Below are 21,345 nucleotides of genomic sequence, written 5' to 3' on the forward strand. Positions count from 1 at the left end.
TTCCTATTTCCAAATAATAGAGATAATTCTGTGAATTCTGAATCTACATGTTAACATCATGCACTGGATATTTACATTTGTTCTTAATTAATAGTTGTGGACAAGTAAAATATTGTTCACACAATGTATTGAGTACGTGTCCTTTCTCAATCCACATCTTCACCTTCTCTCCACATATTTATCTTTAAAAATCTGTATTCCTGAAGCATGTTGCTGTTGTTAATAATGAAGATAGTGTTGGGCTACATGTAATAACCAGTAATGGCGGCAGGGGGCGCTACCCCAACTCCAAACACCACTCCCTTGTTTATTATGGATTGGGAACTCTGGGAAAAGATGGCAGCTTCCTGTCTGTACTTGGGATTTACTTTTCACCAGGGACGGAATCAAAACAGTTGCATGTAGATATCTGCCCAATCGCCTCAAATTCATATATTTTAAAACTTTACTAAGATTTACCATGGAGAAGAGCGGAAGCATTGATAGTCTGGGTTCGAAGCATTCCTCGTCAAGGCAGGCCAGTGTTGATTCATTGTCCAGGTGGGTCTCGTTCAACTAGCTCCCTGTGTAGTCGATTGACAGGAGCTTTTTAGTTGTCTAACTACTTGCTATCTAAATGTGGCTAAAAATTGGCGATAATGAAGATATTGAATTATACTAGTGTAATTCAATGAAAGATGTTGAAGTATCAGCTAAACCTTACTGGGAGATTCAGGTTACACAAGTCGCTATAGTCGCTATAGCAGGCAGCCGAGAAGGTAAACAGTTTGCCCAAGAAAGCAAGCCTTAGTTTATACTACTAACGTCATCTAGTTAGCTAGACATAATGTCAGATTCCATAGCCATCTAGTCTGGGTACAAATAGCCCAGGGGACTGAAAATCAGAGAGGGTCTGTGACATACAGAGTGGATCTATTCTCCAGTCCCCTGGGCTAGGTGCCAGCCATTTAGTTTCTGCTTTAGCGAACACGGCTGTCAAATTAACAAGCAATTTTGGTATGGTATTATTTCTCACTGCTCATTATCCTATAGTACACGTATTCTGCAATTCTGTTGACAGTACGTCCACGTCTCGTTCTGACCGGTCCACTCACGGTGCCAAGACCCCCTATGCGATGTCTTCTGACAATGTGTCCACCTCAACAGAGTTCTCCCCAGAACTACGGGTTGGTACATGGATTTTTACCTACAACTTTACATAGATTCAGTTCTACTAATGTAGCAATAGCATCTTAAGCATGTCTGCGGTTAACCCTCTCGCTTTTCTCCTAATGATTTCAGGGCAGACCTAAAGCAGCTGCCAAGGTATAGTCTTCCATCCCTCTTCCCTCAAAGATTTGCGTTGGTGTTTAAGTAAAAATAATCAACTTGATTTGTGCTGTTGGTTACTCTGTATGTTTTACCTATACATTGGATATTGTTTTATATTCAGGTGCTCAGGGATTCAAACAAAGAAGAACCACAGTTACTACCAAAGGAAAGTGTGCAAGACATGGGTAGGTCATCTCCCCCACCCCCCAGCTATGGGTTATTTTGGGTTTAATGGAATGACCTGCTTAAACTTTTATTTGTATTTTCTAACAGCCAAAGACGTCACCTACATCTGTCCTTACATCGGTGCACTGAGGGGGACATTGACTGTCACTAACTACAGACTGTTCTTCAGATGCATGGACAGGGTATGCTTTTCAGCTTTCGATTTGTCTCCATTCCAATCTTCAGGATGTCAAATCAGTGTTCTTATTATTTCCTTTGTCTCCTAGGAACCAGCGTTTGTGCTGGACTTGCCCCTGGGGGTAGTGAGCCGCGTGGAGAAGATAGGAGGTGCATCTAGCCGTGGTGAGGTCTCCTACGGGCTGGTCTGCAAGGTGAGCAGTGACCACCCAAAAAATGTCTGGAACATCCCTTACCTGATGTTTATACTAATATATAATATCTTTGTTGCTCTCAAAGAGAACAGGCATTTTGCTTATGCTTCAGCCTCTAATCACTGCATTCTAGTGCTTCTTCTTTCCCTGAGTGTAAATGACAATGGTTACAGTGACCTGTCACTCTGTCTTCTCAGGATATCCGTAATCTGCGGTTTGCACACAAGCAGATGGAGGACTCACTCAGGAAGTCAATTTTCGAGATCCTGATGAAATTTGCCTTTCCTGTTTCCAATGGTTTGGTGAGTGAGTCACTAGGTCTGTTGCCCATGTTCTGCTACTGTGTACTATAAAGGCCCAGGGCCAACTGACCGACTATTTTTTCCCCTCTGTCATCCACAGCCAACCTTTGCCTTTGAGTATGGGCAGGTCTATCCTGAAAATGGCTGGAAAGTGTATGATGCTCAAGCGGAATACAAAAGACAGGTATTTGGAAGATTTAAAAAATCTGGGCTTTAGGTCTAAGCTATTTTTAAATGTTTTTATGCTTGTATGTGTGTGTAGGGATTACCCAACGAGAGCTGGAGGATAACTAAAGTGAATGATCACTACGAAGTGTGTGACACTTACCCATCAAACCTGGTGGTGCCTGTCAACATACCAGATGAGGAGTTGAAGAGAGTGGCTGCCTTCAGAGCCAAGGGCAGGATACCTGTGAGTTAGCATTTACACTTCACACTTTCCCCACTCTTTAACTGTCTGCGGTACCTCTGTAGTAGTACGCTGATGTAGTGCCTGCGGTCTTGTATTAATGTCCGTGCCAATGCCTCTGCTGTCGCTCTGCAGGTGCTGTCCTGGATCCACCCAGAGAGCCAGGCCACAGTGACCCGCTGTAGTCAGCCCATGGTCGGGGTCAACGGCAAGCGTAGCAAAGACGATGAGAAGTACCTCCAGGCCATCATGGATGCCAATGCTCAGTCCCACAAGCTCTTCATCTTCGATGCCAGGCCTAGCGTCAATGCTGCCGCCAACAAGGTATGTAGTTAGTAATAATAATCATGTTTTATTTCGAGTCAAAGTGCATTTCCCACACACAATGCCTATACAGTTCAATGCTCAACCCATAGCGTTATTTTCTTTGGATTTGATTTTGATCTCCTCTCACAGATAATTACATTCTGTAAGTATGAAAACTATTCAGTGTTATTCAAAGAGTATATTCAATTCCAAGAGATGACTGCATTCCCTGTGTTCTCCTCAGATGAAAGGGGGTGGCTATGAGAGTGAGGATGCCTATCAGAATGCAGAGCTGGTGTTCTTGGACATCCACAACATCCATGTGATGAGAGAGTCACTGCGCAAGCTGAAGGAGGTGGTCTATCCCAACATCGAGGAGTCCCATTGGCTCTCCAACCTCGAGTCCACTCATTGGCTGGAGCACATCAAGGTGAGGACAGAAGGGAGAGAAGAAAATCAAGGTTGTGATTATTTGTTGAACCTGTCTCTCTGTTCCCTGTGTAGCTGATCCTGGCTGGGGCGCTGCGTATTGCAGACAAGGTAGAGTCTGGGAAGACTTCAGTGGTAGTTCACTGCAGTGATGGATGGGACCGTACTGCCCAGCTCACCTCTCTGGCTATGCTGATGCTGGACGGACACTACCGCACCATCCGTGGCTTCCAGGTGCTGCTGGAGAAAGAGTGGCTGAGCTTTGGCCACCGCTTCCAGCTAGTAAATAAGCCTTTACTCCCTCTCACTGTGTAGTGTTCCTTATACCAAGCTAAAACCCTCATTTACGTTTTGGAAATGCTCGGGATATTCTAATGTGGTAAGAGAAGTTAAAATGGTTTGAAACTTCCTAATTTCCTGACTCACATGGGTCAACCATCGCCATGGCACAGCTTTACCCTTCTTGTGTTTTGTTCAGCCGTTACGGTCACTTGACTTTCTGTTCTTCTCCCTCCTTCCCCACTCTCCTTCCAGAGGATCGGTCATGGGGATAAGAACCACACAGACGCAGACCGCTCGCCTGTCTTCCTGCAGTTCATTGACTGTGTGTGGCAGATTACCCGACAGGTGAGGGACATCACTGGTAGGGGGTGTTGATGGGTAGTCATGTGACCTGACCAGCAAAAAATCCAGGCTTAGTAATAAGGTACACACATTACACGGGATGTTTTACTGATGTACATAATCCCTCCGGATTCTCCTGATCGTATATGGATTATAATTTAACTGTTCCTGTCTAGTTTCCTGCAGCCTTTGAGTTCAACGAGTACTTCCTGGTCACCATCCTGGACCACATGTACAGCTGCCTGTTTGGGACATTCATGTGTAACAGTGAACAGCAAAGGGTGAAGGAGGTGAGAGTGCAGACTATGTTAGGTTTAAACACCACTTGGATGGAGTGCAATTCAGAAAACCTGAAACTAAACTCAATGTTTATTTGACTGTCTCTCATGGATGACATTTCATACACAGTTGTCATAACAGTGCTAATAGGAATATGTTTTATTTGCTAACATTAAAACCAACATCTCATACATCTAATTGTTCTGCAGGAGCTGCCTAAGAAGACAGTTTCTCTGTGGGCCTACATCAACAGCCAGCTAGAAGAGTTCACCAACCCTCTTTATGTCAACTATTCCAACCATGTGCTGTTCCCAGTGGTCAGCATGCGCCACCTGGAGCTCTGGGTGGGCTACTACATCCGCTGGAACCCTCGCATGAGGCCACAGGTCTGGGCAAACTACCTCACTTTCATAGTAGTAGTAATGATGTTGATAGTAGTAATATTTATGCTATCTTGTATAATTGTCCCCCTGAATGAAATTGAGAAGGGAACTATGGATCTCTCTCTGCCCGTTAGTATGTTAGTCACACGCGATATCTCCTACAGCACTAGCCCAATTTTGACCAAAGTTGGGTGAATGTTGCGTCTTGCCATAAAGATCCGGCATTTACAAAATTACACTGACTGGTCCAAGGCGGGTTCTGTTAGTCACACACAGTATCTCAATTGGCCGGGGGGGGGGGGGGGGGGGGGGGCTGCATAATTTGTGGGGGACGACATGTTTACTGTTGCCTTGTTATTATGAGTATAAATGGCAGTTTATATGCTTGTTTATAGCACAGTTATGTTCTAGTGTTGACCACTACTGTTTGTGTACCTTCTTCCCAGGAGCCTGTTCACCAGCGCTACAAGGAGCTGCTGGCCAAGCGGGCGGAGCTTCAGAAGAGGGTGGAGGAGCTGCAGCGAGACGTGACCAATCGCTCTGCCTCCTCCACTGAGAGGGCGGGCTCGCCCACCCGCTCCATCACTCCCGTTCAGACCTTTGTTTGACAAACATTGTTTGACAGGGGGCTTATAGAGTAAGGCTGAGGACTGATGCCCCACAACGATAAGGTGCCATGCCCATAACTAATAGACTGCACTGCAGGGGACTTGCTATGTCACACATTCCTGCTTAACATGACATACTCCTGTAGGAAGCAACGCAACCACCAAGTGTCTGTAGAAACCATGTATTGGCCTTTGGCTGTTCCATATCACTGTCCAACAGCTGAGGTCGTACAGGGTCAGACCCATAGAAATAGAATAAGAATATGAATTTATATGCCTATGGTCAGAACCCTATATTGTCTATGCACCAAAAAGAAGTGCTGCCTCTGTTTCAGACCACCCATAGACAATAACAGAGGCCTCTAGTAGCCAAAAGGCTGTTTTAGCATGGGTAACATCATTAAGGGCTTCCACCATGCTTCTGCCATTTTAAAGTAATCAACGTTTTCAATAGGGTGGGGATTCCTATGGGTTGTAGCCTCAATGGCACTGCCTATCCTGTCACGCATGCTATAATGGCACATATATAAAGATGAGTCCTCTATTTATCTCTGAGACCACCTCACTATAGCCATACTATACTTTGCTGACCTCTGCTACCAGGGTCACGAGTACTGTAACATATAATGATCATCAAATAATCGCTCACAAGTATGCTATTGCATATCGGCTTAACTACATCCAGTATTAATGCATTAGTTTATTCTAAAGTAATAAGTAAACTAAATTATTAATAGGATAAAACAAGTAGCGAACATACTCAATGAATTTCTCCGTCGTGAAAGCGAGGTGGAGAATTGTAAAAGAAAGAAAAAAAGACATGCTATTTAAGCAATTTTCTGTTTATTTCTACTTGACATAGGTTTTGAGGTCATTAATGTCTGCAAATGGTTTTGAAGCTGAGAAAATAGTTACTGAATGGACACATATTTTGACCAAATAGGTATGAATGAATGTGGGTGTATAGTTATGTATGACATTCCATCTGATCAGTATGTTGATGTTTTCTAAGCTGTTGAGTTATTTTTACTAGCAAATTAACTACATATTATTTCCATTCCCTTAGCCTAGATTGTGTGTACAGTTTATACCATACACTTTTAGGTTAATACTGAGCTCTGAGTCTCCGTTATAATTAGGTGATAACTTGAGGGCTTTGGTGATGACGTGTACGTCACGTTGCAGACTGTTTACCGAAAACAGATCAGTAAAATTGACAATGTGCATGACATGGTTTAGTTGAAAGGTCATACCCACAGGTTGTTAATAAATGCTGCATATGTATAGAATAACAAATTCTACAGAAACTAGAAACTGAATGCCACAGATGGCACTAACCATTTCTCCATGGAAGATGTTAAGACTCGCCAACAACGCCTCTCACAGGCACAGTGATGTAGAGCTTTGCACTGTTGTTTAAAATAAATAGTCACAACAGGGTTTTGTCTTTGAAAGGTGATCTGATTACTAACCAGAGGAAAAGTATTGAGGCTCATTCCCCACTAGTGCAATGATGAAGTGGCTTTTTTCATGGCCTCACAAGGGCACATCCTTAATCAATATAAATCAGTAACTGTTTAACTAATATTTATGTGTTAGTAGAATAATTAATTTGGTAAGAATGTTATGGTCAATTTAATTGCAGGCTATTAACTTAGAGCAAGGTGACTACCATGGACTGTAACCCATGCCTGTCAACAATACACGTTTGACCATGATATTTTGATAATTTATTTGTTTTTGTTTAAATGTTAATTTGCAAAATAGGAAATAAACCTTTTTCTTGTCCTTATATATTATGATCACCAATAGATTGTTAGTAGGTAGGTAGATACAACATGACGAAGTACTTTATATTGCCTGTGAACCACAGCAAATGGCCCAGCACGTCAGCAGTTTATCCAGCCTGGATTTACTTTGCTCTTTGATCCGGGATTGACGCCGGTTGCTGTTGACTTCATTTAATGATAAATAAAAGATCACCACAAATTAAATGTGTGTTGTGAACACAATCTTCATGAGAATTCATAGTACCATTGCATTGCCTAATATTTTCAGAATGACTCTGACAATGTACAAAATGGTATGAATATATTGTTCTCTTTTATCCCCAGCCACCTGACAGTGACATTTAATTACATGTAGCTAGCTTTTATAATTAAAATATTTAACAGTAACACTGCACATGTACATTCTAGTTACTTTGTTTCCATATTCCTCTTATCACAGTGATACAAATTGAGGCAGCTTAATGGAACCTAATCGCTGTGTTGTTTTGCACTGTGATTGGCTTCTGTGTTTCAAAATACAAAGTCCCGCGCACTAATGATATGTCATGATTGGCTTCTTTTTCTTTCTTCTGTAGTTGGCCGCATCCGGTTTGAATGACGACGCTGCGGATACAAAAAAGAGAAAGGGAAAATAGGAATAGCTAGCTAAGAACAGCGGAAAAAAAGATTGACATTTTACTCTTGTTTATCTATTTTGCGGATGCTAGATCAGTATTTTTGACTACCTATGTCAAGTAACTTATGTTAGCTAGACAGCAGAGAGAGATGATAGATATTTAAGAATATTTAGCTATTTATTTAGCATTAGCTTAGCTATTATTGGCTAGCTACAGGCTTAGTTAGCTAACGTTAGCTACCAGGAAATTGTTTGACAACACATTGTCTGGGTGACTAGCTATTTCACTCTATTTGTTTTTATCTTTCACTCTTTCTTGATCTTGGTGATAATGGCAACATCGGCCCTGTACGCGTGTACGAAGTGTAACCAGCGGTATCCTTTCGAAGAACTGTCGCAGGGACAGCAACTGTGCAAGGTTTGGACTGGAAGTGTTTGGGTGATAGTTAGCTAGTTAACTAGCACCACATTTTGCAATATGAATAGATTACAAAGCAACTGCTACAGGCTCATATGCATTTCGACTGCTCCCTAGATGTTTAATTATAAGGTCTCTGGCCACATTCAGCACTTATCGCAAGCGATGGCTTTGATGATAGATTATGTAACAACTAACTATTATCCTTGCAACCTGTCTGGGACGCAAATGGCCACCTTGTTAGATAATGTCACACGCAGGACGATATAATTTATTCGAGAAATGTTTTTTCTATTCATGCAGTGTCTGCTGGGTGTAGCAGACAAAATAACGTCAGATGAACATTGGTTAACTAGCTAGCTAGATCTTTTCACATTACGCCTCCCATGACCTGTTCATTTAGCATTTGTTTACACTTCATTCCCTTTACAAATACGTATAATTTATCATCAATTTAGCCACGGCGTCGGTGTCTTTAACCTACCGGCAGCTACAAAATTGAATTCTAGGGGCTCAGTGTAGCATCCCTCTTCGGCCAGTAGTGTAGGCTATGTTCCACATAAATTCTTCATGCAATGGGCAAAAATCAAGTTATAATTCGTTGCAAATGATCACATTTTTCTATTCATGCTGGTGCGTTGGAAATGCATATTTCACCTTGCCATAATAAGCACACCACACACATACTGTAGAAGGCTTGAAAACCTGTGTCTGAATAAAAGGTAAGAACACTATTCCATGCATGGTTAATTATTGTAAACAAATGCATAACACTAAATAACGCCATACAAAGGGGTTTTGACATTTGAGACAAACCAAACTCATGATTTAGAGTTCAGTGAATTCTTAAAATGTTATGTCCTACATTGTATCGGTTTGCATTTATTTTTAAGCAAATGGACTTGAAAGGGCTGAATAAACTCCAACAGATGAATCCCTCAAATGCTTTGTTTCTTGTGTCAACAGGAGTGTCGCATCGCTCATCCCATCGTCAAGTGTACGTACTGCAGATCAGAGTTTCAGCAGGAGAGGTGAGTTTTGCGCCATCACCTTTACTGTGCATGGTATTGTTATTCCAAAGGCATCACCATGTAATATAGTGATAACATTGGTTCCAGGATGTTGATGCGATTTTCTTTTTCACATTCTCTATTCCAGCAAAACAAATACAATTTGCAAGAAATGTGCCCAGAATGTAAAGCAGTTTGGGACGGTAAGTTTTGACTTGAATTGACGCCTCTGTTATAATTTTACAGCATGTATTGACCTCGTTATGGTTATGTTTGCCAAATCTTCTTCTGTTCCCCACTCAGCCTAAACCCTGCCAGTATTGTAACATCATTGCTGCTTTCATCGGAACAAAGTGTCAGCGTTGCACTAACTCAGAGAAGAAGTATGGACCTCCACAGACCTGTGAGCAGTGCAAACAACAGTGTGCATTTGACCGCAAGGAAGAGGGTAGGAGGAAGGTAGGCACGCACACCCGCTGCATTGATACCCTAACACACTTTGTCCAGCACTCATGGGGTTGCGTATTTACCATGTTCCACTGTCCTGTGTGTGTTGTCAGGTGGATGGGAAGCTGCTGTGCTGGCTATGCACTCTGTCCTACCGCCGTGTGCTGCAGAAGACCAAGGAGCAAAGGAAAGGCTTCAGCTCCTCCCACTCTAACTCCTCGCTCAATGAGAAGGACCACCACTCCAGACAGCAGCATCATCATCAACACCACCAGCAGCACAGACACAGCAGCTCACATAAGTAGGCCATTGTGCCACAGCCCTATCCTCTAACTGTTAGACCATTACTTCCTCTGTGATGCGGATCTTCTGCAGGTCTCTACTCTGTCACAATACTGTATATATATTGTGCTGAACGGGCACTTTTTGGAGTGATGTTGTGGTCTCTGAGTAATGATGCATGTGTCAGATATTTGAAGGAACATGTTGGAAGGGAAAAAATCTGATAACTTGGTGTTTGTTCTTTGTTGTCTTTTTGTAGACTCAGTGGGAGCCTAAGTCCAGAGCAGGAGCAGGGACTGTGGAAGCAGAGGTAAGATGTGTATTCCCCCCACCCCCCCAGTCTTGATTGACTGTTATGACAAGTATATTTGCCTAGTTATACAGCTATGGCATACTCTGGGACACTTCACAGGTCTGATGGAGAGCCTCAGTGGCTAAAGTTGTGTCTGGGTTCTCCCCTCAGCCATAAATCGTCTTCGATCCAGAAGGAGACCCCAAAGAAGAAGCCAAAACTGGAGGTGAAGCCATCCAACGGGGACAGGTACGAGAGGAGTTTCAATCACATGTAAGGAGTTACAAGCCAGCTCTAACTTTTGAAGTAAACATGGAAAACATCCAGTAGGTTCCTACTGACACTTTTTTGACCTTCATTGTTCTAACACACATCTCTGTGATAGATGCCATCAAGGTGTGTTGGAGCAGGGAATGGTACAAAGTGGGTCAGTGTGAAAGATCTGAGTTAAGGTACTTTCCTTCTTCTAACATCTTAACTTTTCTTCCCTGTTCTTTGTCCTCTCTCCCATCAGTAGTTCCATTACCCAATCTATGGATTCTGGAGGAACGGACAACTTCATTCTGATCAGTCAGCTGAAAGAAGAAGTGATGTCATTAAAGAGAATGCTTCAACAGAGGGATCAGACAATACTGGAGAAGGACCGAAAGGTACACACCTAATTGTATCTTCACAGTAATTCATGCCCCTAAACGACCACTGCTGAGACTGGCTGCTCCTAGGTGGTAATGGTAGGCAACAACACATCTGCCACGCTGTTCCTCAACACGGGGAACCCTCAGAGGTGCGTGCTTAGTCCCCTCCTGTACCTCCTGTTCACCCACGACTGCGTGGTCAAGCATGACTCCAACATCATTAAGTTTGCTGATGACACAACAGTGGTAGGCCTGATCACTGACAATGATGAGACAGCCTATAGGGAGGAGGTCCAAGACCAGGCAGTGTGGTGCCAGGACAACAACCTCTCCCTCAATGTGAGCAAGACAAAGGAGCCGATCATGGACTACAGGAAAAGGAGGGCCGAACACGCCCCCATTCGCATCAACGGAGCTGTAGTGGAGTGGGTCGAGAGCTTCAAGTTCCTTGGTGTCCACATCACCAACAAACTATCATTGTACCAAGACAGTTGTGAAGAGGGCATGACAACGCCTATTCCCCCTCAGGAGAAAAGATTTGGCATGGATCCTCAAAAAGTTCTACAGCTGCACCATCGAGAGTATCCTGACCCGTTGCATCACTGCCTGGTATGGCAACTGCTTGGCATTTGACCGTAAGGTGCTACAGAGGGTAGTACGTATGGCCCAGTACATCGCTGGGGCCAAGCTTCCTGCCATCCAGGACCTATATACTAGGCGGTGTCAGAGGAAGGCCTCAAAATTGTCAGACTCCAGCCACCCAAGTCATAGACCGTTGTCTCTGCTACCGCACGGCAAGCGGTTCTGGAGCGTCAAGTCTAGGACCAAAAGGCTCCTTAACAGCTTCTACCCCCAAGTCATAAGACTGCTGAACAATTATTCAAATGGCCACTCTGACTATTTGCGTTTACACTGCTGTTACTCACTGTTTATTATCTATGCATAGTCAACCTACATGTTGAAATTACCATGACTAACCTGTACCCCCGCACATTGACTCATATTGCCTCGTTATTGTTACTTTAGTTTATTTAGTAAATATTTTCTTAACCAACAACGCAGTTAAGAAAAAAGAGTTAAGGGTTTGTCAGTAAGCATTTCACAGTAAGGTCTACTACACCTGTCGTGTTCGGCACATGTGACATACGATTTGATTTGACAAACTATCCGTTTTGCTATGTTCAATGTGACTTTTGGTTGTATTCACCAGATTGTCTCTTTGTTTTGTACTTCCAGCTCACAGAACTCAAGGCAGACTTCCAGTACCAGGAATCCAACATGAGGGTAAAGATGAACAACATGGAGAAGGCGCACAAAGAGGCCATGGAACAGCAACAGGTAGAGTAAAAATTACCATACAGACATGAAAAAATCCCAGACATCTTGTGGGCACCTAGCTAGGTTTCCATCCAATTGGCAACACAGTTTCATGTGAATATTCTAAAATCTGCATAACAATAATACGCACAATTTCCCATCCGAAATGTTTCCATCAAATTGACTTGTTGGTCTAAAAGGCTGTGCGTGATGACGTAGTGCACATAAAAATACCTTTTGCGTTTAAATTCCCATGTACCGATTAAAAATACAAGTTAAATGGGTTTCCATTGCATTTTTAACTCTACTGATCGTTTTCTCTCTCAACATTTTGCACTCTATAGTGAATGTGCCCACTCTGGTATTGGCATGTGCACTCTAGCCAACAGTTTGCAGATACAATGCAGGCAAGATCATTTTTATTAGTCAAAGAATAAGACCCTTGACATTTATTGGAGAGGAGCATCAAGCTCATCACCGTGCACTTTCACCACCCTGTGAAGTTCATCTTATTTCATCTGTAGCCTAATAAACTGCATGCTTTCCTGAGTTGTCGTGGGAGGACCTCATATGTTGACCTGTTGCTTCTCAAGCACATGGGATTTAAACAACTTCCCAACAAGTTAGACACAGTAGGATGAACCATTCCTTCAGATAGTATTCATACCCCTTATTCCACATTTTGTTGTTACAGCCTGAATTCAAAATGGATTACATAGATTTTCGACACGCAATTACCCCATAATGACAAAGTGAAAACATGTTTCTTCATAATTATTCATACCCCTGAGTCAATACTTTGTAAAAGCACCTTTGGCAGCAATTATAGCTTTGAGTCTCTGGGTAAGTCTGTAAGAGTTTGCAGACCTGGATTGTGCAACATTTGCCCTTTTTTTTTCTTTTTTCCCCTCCCCATATTCTACAAGCTCTGTTAAATTGGTTGTTGATTATTGCTAGACAACCATTTTCAGTTCTTGCCGCAGATTTAAGTCAAAACTATTACTCGGCCACTCAGTCTTCTGGGTAAGCAACTCGTGTAGAATTTGGCGTTGTGTTTTAGGTTTTTGTCCTTCTGAAAGGTGAATTCATCTCCCAGTGTCTGGTGCAAAGCAGACTAAACCAGGTTTTCCTCTAGGATTTTGCCTGTGCTTACCTCCATTCTGTAAAAATGTTTTCCTGAAACTCCCCAGTCCTTAATGATTACAAGCACACCTATAACATGATCCAGCCACCACTATGCTTAAAAATATAGAGAGTGGTACTCGGTAATGTGTTATATTAAGACAATGTCAAAGACGATAGCACCTTCGTGGCATACAGCTTCATCATGACCACTGTTCTTTCTGACCAGAAAACACTTTCACATAGGCTAGACAGAGAGGAAAGATTGGAAAAGTTTATCACATTTGATTGTAGCCCCTACCTCCCATCCTACCACCCACCCAGGAGCACCCACCACATTTACAATCTTAACTTTTCATTCTAAATGTACCACAAAAAAATTGACAGAAATTAAGTTATCCAGGTCTCCAATAATACTATGGCGCTATCCCGAGTGGTGCAGTGGTCTAAGGCACTGCATCTCAGTACAAGAGGTGTCCCTACAGTCCCTGGTTCGAATCCAGGCTGTATCACATCCGGCTGTGATTGGGAGTCCCATAGGGTGGCGCATGATTGGGCCCAGCCTCGTCCAGGTTTTGCCGGAGTAGGCCGTCATTGTAAATAAGAATTTGTTTTTAACTGACGTGCCTAGTTAAATAAAGGTTCAATAAAAAATGTAAATAAATAAAAATGGATTTGCCCCAAACATTACTTTATATTCAGGACAAAAACTGAATTGCTTTGCCACATTTTTTGCAATATTACTTTAGTGACTTGTTGTAAACAGGATGCATGTTTTGAAAGAGAAAAAAATTCTTCACAGGCGTCCACCTTTTTATGCTGTCAATTAGGTTACTATTGTGGAGTAATAACTACAATGTTGGTCCATCCTCAGTTTCCTCCCATCACAGCCATTTAAACTCGGTAACTGTCATGGTGATATCCCTGAACGGTTTAATTCCTCTCCGACAACTGAGTTAGGAAGGATGCCTGTATCTTTATAGTGCCTTAGTGTATTGATACACCATCTAAAGTGTAATTAATTACTTCACCATGCTTAAAGGGATATTCAAATGTCAGCTTTTTAATTTTTACCCATCTACCCTTATTTGAGACATTGGAAAACCTCACTGGTCTTTGTGGTTGAAATTCACTGCCCGACTGAGGGATCTTACAGATTATTGTATGTGTAGGATACAGAGTATGTAAGCGGAGTGGAGCAAAGGCTAGAGTGTCGGCCCTCTCGCCCGCTCCAGTAGCGCTCACTTCACGAACTCAGGACATGGCTGGCCTAACATGCATTTGTAGTCTTCTTCTGTGCTGCTATAGCCCCTTGCTTTAGCTACTGTCATGGAGTTCACTAAATATTTTCATAAAGAAACTGATAAAACACACTGGTGTAAAGTCAAGGTGACTTACAAAGATGAGGACCAAGAGAGGGAGTGTGGTGATGTAGTGTCCACAACTAAAGAATCCATGTGGAATCTGAAAAGACACGTATCCCGAAAGCATGATGGTGTACTAACTACGTACACATGCTAAAAGAAACGAACGAGGTTGATAAATAACTGTAATTGTAGCAAAGTATTTATTACCTAAAAATCAGATCTCTTAAACTTTGCGTTCTATTATCTATGCAATAGGCCATAATTGAACGTGGCATATTCCAGAAAAAAACTCTGCATCTCTGTCCAGCCTGGCAAGAGTGGCCAAAGGGTGTTTAGCATCCCCAGTGGCTCTGAAAGTGTGGAGAGGATACTCTCAGCTGCTGGCCGGCTCTCCAGTCATCACATGAGCCTGAAGCCACAGACTGGCGTAACTTGTTTCTAATAAGATTTTTTATTTCATTCTAAGTAAGTCACAGCCTATATGCACAATTTATAGATTGATTATTTAATACAACAAAATGTTTGTCCCTACTAGCCTATTATGTCGCACTCGCAAATGCTTCACAATGTATTTCTTTGTAGGCTATAGCTTTGAAATAATATGGCTTTAAAAAATTCATTTTAGTTCCTTATTAGGCTCCCTGTCTGGCTACTGGCCTATTTAGTGTTTATATGCTGTTTAATATGACATTTAGTCTATTTGAAATGTTAGCTTCTTTTCATTCACCTTTTCATATTTATTCAAATGCTTTTCATTAAAATCCATATGGTTTGGTTTCAATACTTACAAACCAATTGGTAGATCTAGGTAGTCACAAAAATAGATGGGTGTTGGTTAAATTGTGATTTGAATGGAGTGAATTTGGAGCGGCAGTTTGTTTTTCTGTGAGCGCGGAGTGGTTTTTAGCGGAGCGGTAGGGAAAGACATGGAGCACCGGAGTGGTGCACCACTCCAATGAGTGGGATTTCCAACTGCTCAACTCCCCTCACATGCTCTGGTGGTGTACAGAGATTAGTAGTCATTTAATAAAAATGTGAAACACATATTGCACACAGTGAGCCCATGTGACTTGTTAAGCACATTTTTGCCATAGCAAAAGAGTTGAATACTTTTTGACTAAAGACTAAATTTAAAAAATAAAATAAATCGGGCTGTAACACAACATAAATGTGGAGAAAGTCGAGGGGTGTGAATACTTTCTGAAGGCACTATAATCAAGCGCTCCTAGCTTGTGGTAAAGGCTTTCATTAAACATAGATGGTCACATACTCACTTATTTTCTTTTACCACAGGCTAAAAACCGGGAGCTGCTGAAACAAGTGGCCGCCCTCTCAAAGGGCAAGAAGTTTGACAGGACAGGGAGTTCACTACTGTTACCGTAACGACAAGCCCACCCAACCACGGCTCAGTGGCTTCTTTGTTTTAACACTGTGAAAGCCTGATGCCATTCTACCTTTCCCTCCCTCCTTCCTGTGTTTTCTCAATCATTTTGATCTTTTCAGTTATGTTATTGGTTGGAAAACAGGTGACCATGCTATACATGGAAATCCTCTTTCATGTTGACATGAAAATAAGGACGCATCCTCAATTTCAACATGTTTTTAATGTTCTAACCCTGAGTTTTACTCTGCCACTGGATGTGATGTGACTGTGGGTGAGGAGAGAGCCTCGTTAACACTGCCCGGGTCCAGCAGCATGTTTTGCGCAAGGTGGATACGATTCTGTCAACATCACAGATCCCACTTGATTTTTACGGATGTCATGCAATTTTATTTATTCAATTAAATTTTGTAGCTTTTGGTCTTTTTCTCACCACATACTCAGAGCGTTTCCCAGATTTGGGAGAATTGTTTTCTTCAACAGCAACTTTCTCGTAACATATTAATTATATTTTTCTAAATGGACGTAATTATGGAAGAGAACCTCCTCTTATTGGAGACCCTTCTCAACTTCCTATGTATGCAAATGTCAAAAGGGTGACTGACAGCAGCAGAGCTCTCTCTAGATGTTAAAGTCCAAAAACCATCAACTCTGAGAGATTTTTAAACTTTGTTTTGTAGAGACACTTCACGGCTGCCCTCTTTCTCACTGTGTGACAGCTGTAGTGCTTTGCTGTTCTTCTGTAGTGGAACGATTTGTAATACTGCATGACTTACTGACATATACAGGTTAGCATTGTGGTCTCCTGTACTATAATGTAGGGTTTCTCAAATTGGGGTTCACGGGGCCCCTGGGGTGGTAATGCAGGAGTTCTGCGGCCAGATCTCAAAATAACAGTTTTTGTTTTAAATTTAATTTAAAAAAATCATTAATATTACTAACAGATTAATTATTAAATTAGGTTTGGTGACGGGATCCGTGGATTAAGTTTAGAGGGTATTATAAAATGTAATATTAATCTACGGTTTGTTAACTCTGGGCAGAATGGCCTTGGGAGGCTCACAGGGATATTGGTATCCACAGTACTCCACCAGTGATCTATTTTTCAACTCGTTACTTCTCACCCAAGAAAATGCAGAACATAAATGCACTGTAATTAAAGTTCTCTGCCTCAGTAAAATGTGTAGAATTGCAGGACATTAGCTTGTAGGGTATTAGCTTGTATGCTGCTACTTCTCACTCGAGTTGTGTTCTGGTTAAGAGGGGGTCCCTGATGAATTTGCTATGACAAGAGTCCCCGGCCCCAAAAAGTTGAGAACCCCTGCTGTAATGTACTTTTTCAGCCTTTTTTAAATAAGTGTAAAGGTATTACAGGGATCAGCCTATGTATTTAAAATGTGTAACTTGTATCGGTTTTAGTGAGTGTGTGTGTGTCAGGTAAGGCTGGTTAATGATATAAATACATCTGTAGAATACGCTTTTTAAAGGAACGTACCGTTTCAGCTCTGCACCAAACTGAGCTGGTTTCATACTGTGGCGTACTGATCACTTTTGTACTTTTCCAAACCCATTGTTTCAAAAATATTAAATCTGGTTAAACATATGTTGTGTTTTTATTTTACTACCATTATCTCAAGGAGTGGCTCTACTATTGGGCCTTTGTAGTAATCTCTTATAATAGTGTCAACCCCACACAAACCCCATTCTAGCCTGGATTTTGCCTGTACTTTTTCCTCTTCCACCAGAGTTGGGTTCTTTGTCAATGGCTATTCCATGTTTGACCACTAGGTAGCACTCGTTAATTTGCTTTACTCTATATGATCTGACATGCTGACTCAAAGGGCTTGTTTGAGTGGTAAGGTTGAAGCATCTGACTAGACAAATGTCGGTGGCGGTGCATCTGCGACAGCCGAGCGTCAGACACTGGTATTCCAACAGCAAGGGTCAGATCAACATGGCAATGTTGTTTTCTTTAGAATGTCGGAATAAACATGCCTCTAACCCCCATATCACGTTCAAACTGAAATCAAATGTGTGTATGTTGTGCAATCAATTAGTGAGTATTTCATATCACATTAATGTGTATATATCCACTAAACATGAATGGCGGCAAAGTTGGTTCCTGTTTCAGTCAAGTCTTAGGTCACGTTTGTGTACAGTACCAGTCAAAAGTTTGGACACCTACTCATTCAAGGGTTTTTCTAGATTTGTACTATTTTCTACATTGTAGAATAATAGTGAAGACATCAAAACTATGAAATAACATGGAATTATGTAGTAACCCAAAAAGTGTTAAACAAATCAAAATATATGTGAGAATTTTCAAAGTAGCCACCCTTTGCCTTGACAGTTTGCACACTTGGTATTCTATCAACCAGCTTCACCTGACATGCTTTTCCAACAGTCTTGAAGGAGTTCCCACATATGCTGAGCACTTGTTGGCTGCTTTTCCTTCACTCTGCGGTCCAACTCATCCCAAACTATCTCAATTGGGTTGAGGTGGTTTGATTGTGAAGGCCAGGTCATCTGATGCAGCACTCCATCACTCTCCTTGGTCAAATAGCCCATACACAGCCTGGAGGTGTGTTGGGTTATTGTCCTGTTGAAGAACAAATGATAGTCCCACTAAGCGCAAACCAGATGTGATGGCGTATAGCTCAGAAGGCTGTGGTAGCCATGTTGGTTAAGTGTGCTTGAATTCTAAGTAATTCATCAACAGTGTCACCAGCAAAGCACCATCACACCAACTCCATGCTTCATGGTGGGAACCACACATATGGAGATCATCCGTTCACCTACTCTGCGTTACACAAAGAAACAGCGGGTGGAACCAAAAATCTCCAATTTGGACTACAGACCAAAGGGCAGATTTCCACCAAACTAATGTCCATTGCTCGTGTTATTTTGCCCAAGCAAGTCTCTTCTTATTGGTGTCCTATTAGTAGTGGTTTCTTTGCAGCAATTCGACCACGAACAGTTGATTTTGAGATGTGTCTGTTACTTGAACTCTGAAGCATTTATTTGGGCTGCAATTTCTGAGGCTGGTAACTCTAATGAACATATCCTCTGCAGCAGAGGTAACTCTGGGTCTTCCATTTCTGTGGCGGTCCTCATGAGAGCCAGTTTCATCATAGCGCTTGATGGTTTTTGTGACTGCACTTGAAGACACTTTCAAAGTTCTTGAAATTTTCCATATTGACTGACCTTCATGTTTTAAAATAATGATGGACTGTCGTTTGTTTGCTTATTTGAGCTGTTCTTACCATAATATGGACTTAGCCTTATTTTTTAAAAGACCATCTTCATTATACCCACCTACCTTTTCACAACACAACTGATTGGCTCAAACGCATTAAGAAGGAAAGAAATTCCACAAATTAACTTTTAAGGCACACCTGTTAACTGAAATGCATTCCAGGTGACTACCTCATGGAGCTGGTTGAGAGAATGCCAAGAGTGTGCAAAGCTGTCATCAAGGCAAAGTGTGGCTATTTGAAGAATCTCAAAAGTAACATATTTTGATTTAACACTTTTGGTAACTACATTCCATATGTGTTATTTCATAGTTTTGATGTCTTCACTATTATTCTACAATGTAGAAAATAGTAAAAAATAAAACGCTTGAATGAGTTGGTGTTCTAAATGGTATGTGCAAACCAGTGGTGGTCGGTGCCATTTAGTACGGATTGGGGTCCTGCTAGCGGGACAACTTCCAGTGTAACTGGAGGGCTCGCAATTCAAATAAATTCAAATAAATATTATGGTTTTTAAACATTTAGGTACATATAAGTGTCTTATATTGGCTGAAAGCTTAAATTCTTGTTAATCTAATTGCACTCTCCGATTTACAGTAGCTATTACAGCGAAAATGGTTTGAGGACGGCGCCCCACATCAAAATATTTTTTCACCGGCTCGGGTTTCATCCATTCACATATAAAGATTAAATATTAACTTTTTGAATATCATCCTCTGATTTGTCATCCAAAGGGTCCCAGTTATAACATGTAGTGTTGTTTTGTTAGATAAAATCCTTCTTTATATCCCATAAAGTCTGTCTAGTTGGCGCCATCGATTTGAGTAATCCACACGTTCAACTTGCAGAGAAAGGAATCCAAAAATCTACCCCTAAACTTGGTTTCAACAAGTGAAAATACATTTCTACTTACTCAGCAGATACCATAAAAGGTAATCAAACTATAATATTTCTTCCGGAAGTATGTTCAATAGGAAACCGATTTTAGCTAGTGCGTAATTTCTTCAGGGCACGCGCAAACACGGATTTCCAAGACTGTGTCCTTCTACTAAAACTGTTATTTCTTATTCGTTTATGAAGTTACAAGCCTGAAACCTTGAACATAGACTGCTGACACCCTGTGGAAGCTATAGGAACTGCATCAAGGGAGAATTTACAATATGACCTTTCTCTTGCATTTCTAAGAGGATGGTCTCTCAAAAATAATTCTGGTTGGTTTTTCTTTGGATTTTCTCCTACCATATCTATTGTGTTATATTCTCCTACATTATTTTAACATTTCTATAAACTTCAAAGTGTTTTCTTTCCAATGGTACCAATTATATGCATATCAGGTCCTGAGTTACAGGCAGTTTACTTCAGGCATGTCATTCAGGCGGAAATTGAGAAAAAAGGGGCCTAGCCCTTAAGATGAGCGAGGATGATTTTTTTTTTACGAGTATGGCCTTATTTCTCTTACAGCATATTGAATGACTGTCATTCATATTCCATTCCCCCAGTTCAATGTAACATTGATTAGTTTAGGCTACTACTTGATTCTCAAATGTTCCCTATACCCCATCATGAGGTTGCTACAACCTAGCTTTTGAATGAACGTTTACAACGTAGGTGAACAGGTCGAGAGAAATTTGTGTAATCAAGGTGACAGACATTGACACATTTAATACCGTCTTGCACGCTCTTGCCTGCATCTAGCTGATCTAGGCAAGTCATTAGTCCAACAGTTGCAAACTAGAGTTTCTAGTGGACAAATTCAAGTATGTTTATCCCCATTTTGTTCTGTTGCGTGTGATCCCTGATCACATGCAAACAGTTTCATAGCAGCCACATACAAACAGCATGATCCCTTTGATTGTTGTATAATTCCTTTTTGCATCTACGCATTCTCCTCCTCTGACCTTTTCCCATTGCTTGTGGACTTCAGTGCACCACATCAGATGTCTGTGACCAGGCGAAAAAACCTTTCCAAGCCAAACCTTCATATCATAACCTATAACCGCTACACACAGACTACATCGTTGTCACCATATTAGCTAAAGTCATAATCAACATAGCTAATAGAATTAATGCATTAGTAAACCTGCTACAATCACGCAGTACAGTGTACAGTCAGCAAGCGGTTTAGTAGTTAAACCCCCGCCCCCGGTGTTAATAAATTAATAAAACAAAAAGCTTACCTTGACTTAAAAGAGTTCCAGTGTTGAAG

The 21,345-nt window shown here is 41.5% G+C and overlaps 2 protein-coding genes across 5 annotated transcripts; both read left to right on the forward strand.

Moving 5' to 3' along the window:
- Positions 1–301: 301 nt before the first annotated feature.
- On the forward strand, positions 302–7,202 carry LOC129868533 (myotubularin-related protein 2). Its single transcript, XM_055942616.1, has 16 exons — positions 302–540; positions 1,061–1,166; positions 1,282–1,305; positions 1,433–1,496; positions 1,585–1,679; positions 1,764–1,868; positions 2,066–2,170; positions 2,271–2,354; positions 2,433–2,582; positions 2,715–2,903; positions 3,130–3,315; positions 3,390–3,596; positions 3,849–3,941; positions 4,115–4,228; positions 4,427–4,603; positions 5,047–7,202. The coding sequence occupies exons 1-16, from the start codon at positions 461–463 to the stop codon at positions 5,206–5,208; spliced, it is 1,941 nt and encodes a 646-aa protein (XP_055798591.1). The 5' UTR covers positions 302–460; the 3' UTR covers positions 5,209–7,202.
- Positions 7,203–7,293: 91 nt separating this feature from the next.
- Positions 7,294–17,488, forward strand: LOC129868535 (protein FAM76B). 4 transcript variants are annotated; one of them, XM_055942620.1, is made up of 10 exons: positions 7,294–8,032; positions 8,999–9,063; positions 9,191–9,245; positions 9,346–9,501; positions 9,603–9,790; positions 10,031–10,081; positions 10,184–10,336; positions 10,578–10,713; positions 11,935–12,036; positions 15,798–17,488. In XM_055942620.1, the coding sequence occupies exons 1-10, from the start codon at positions 7,946–7,948 to the stop codon at positions 15,885–15,887; spliced, it is 1,083 nt and encodes a 360-aa protein (XP_055798595.1). In that variant the 5' UTR covers positions 7,294–7,945; the 3' UTR covers positions 15,888–17,488. The 4 variants fall into 4 exon arrangements, with proteins under 4 accessions (XP_055798595.1, XP_055798596.1, XP_055798597.1 ...); XM_055942621.1 differs by having other exon boundaries at positions 10,235–10,336; XM_055942622.1 differs by having other exon boundaries at positions 10,235–10,312.
- The last annotated feature ends 3,857 nt before the right edge of the window (positions 17,489–21,345 follow it).

The sequence above is a fragment of the Salvelinus fontinalis genome, chromosome 13, assembly GCF_029448725.1.
Source record: "Salvelinus fontinalis isolate EN_2023a chromosome 13, ASM2944872v1, whole genome shotgun sequence".
In the NCBI taxonomy this organism is placed as follows: Eukaryota; Metazoa; Chordata; class Actinopteri; order Salmoniformes; family Salmonidae; genus Salvelinus; species Salvelinus fontinalis.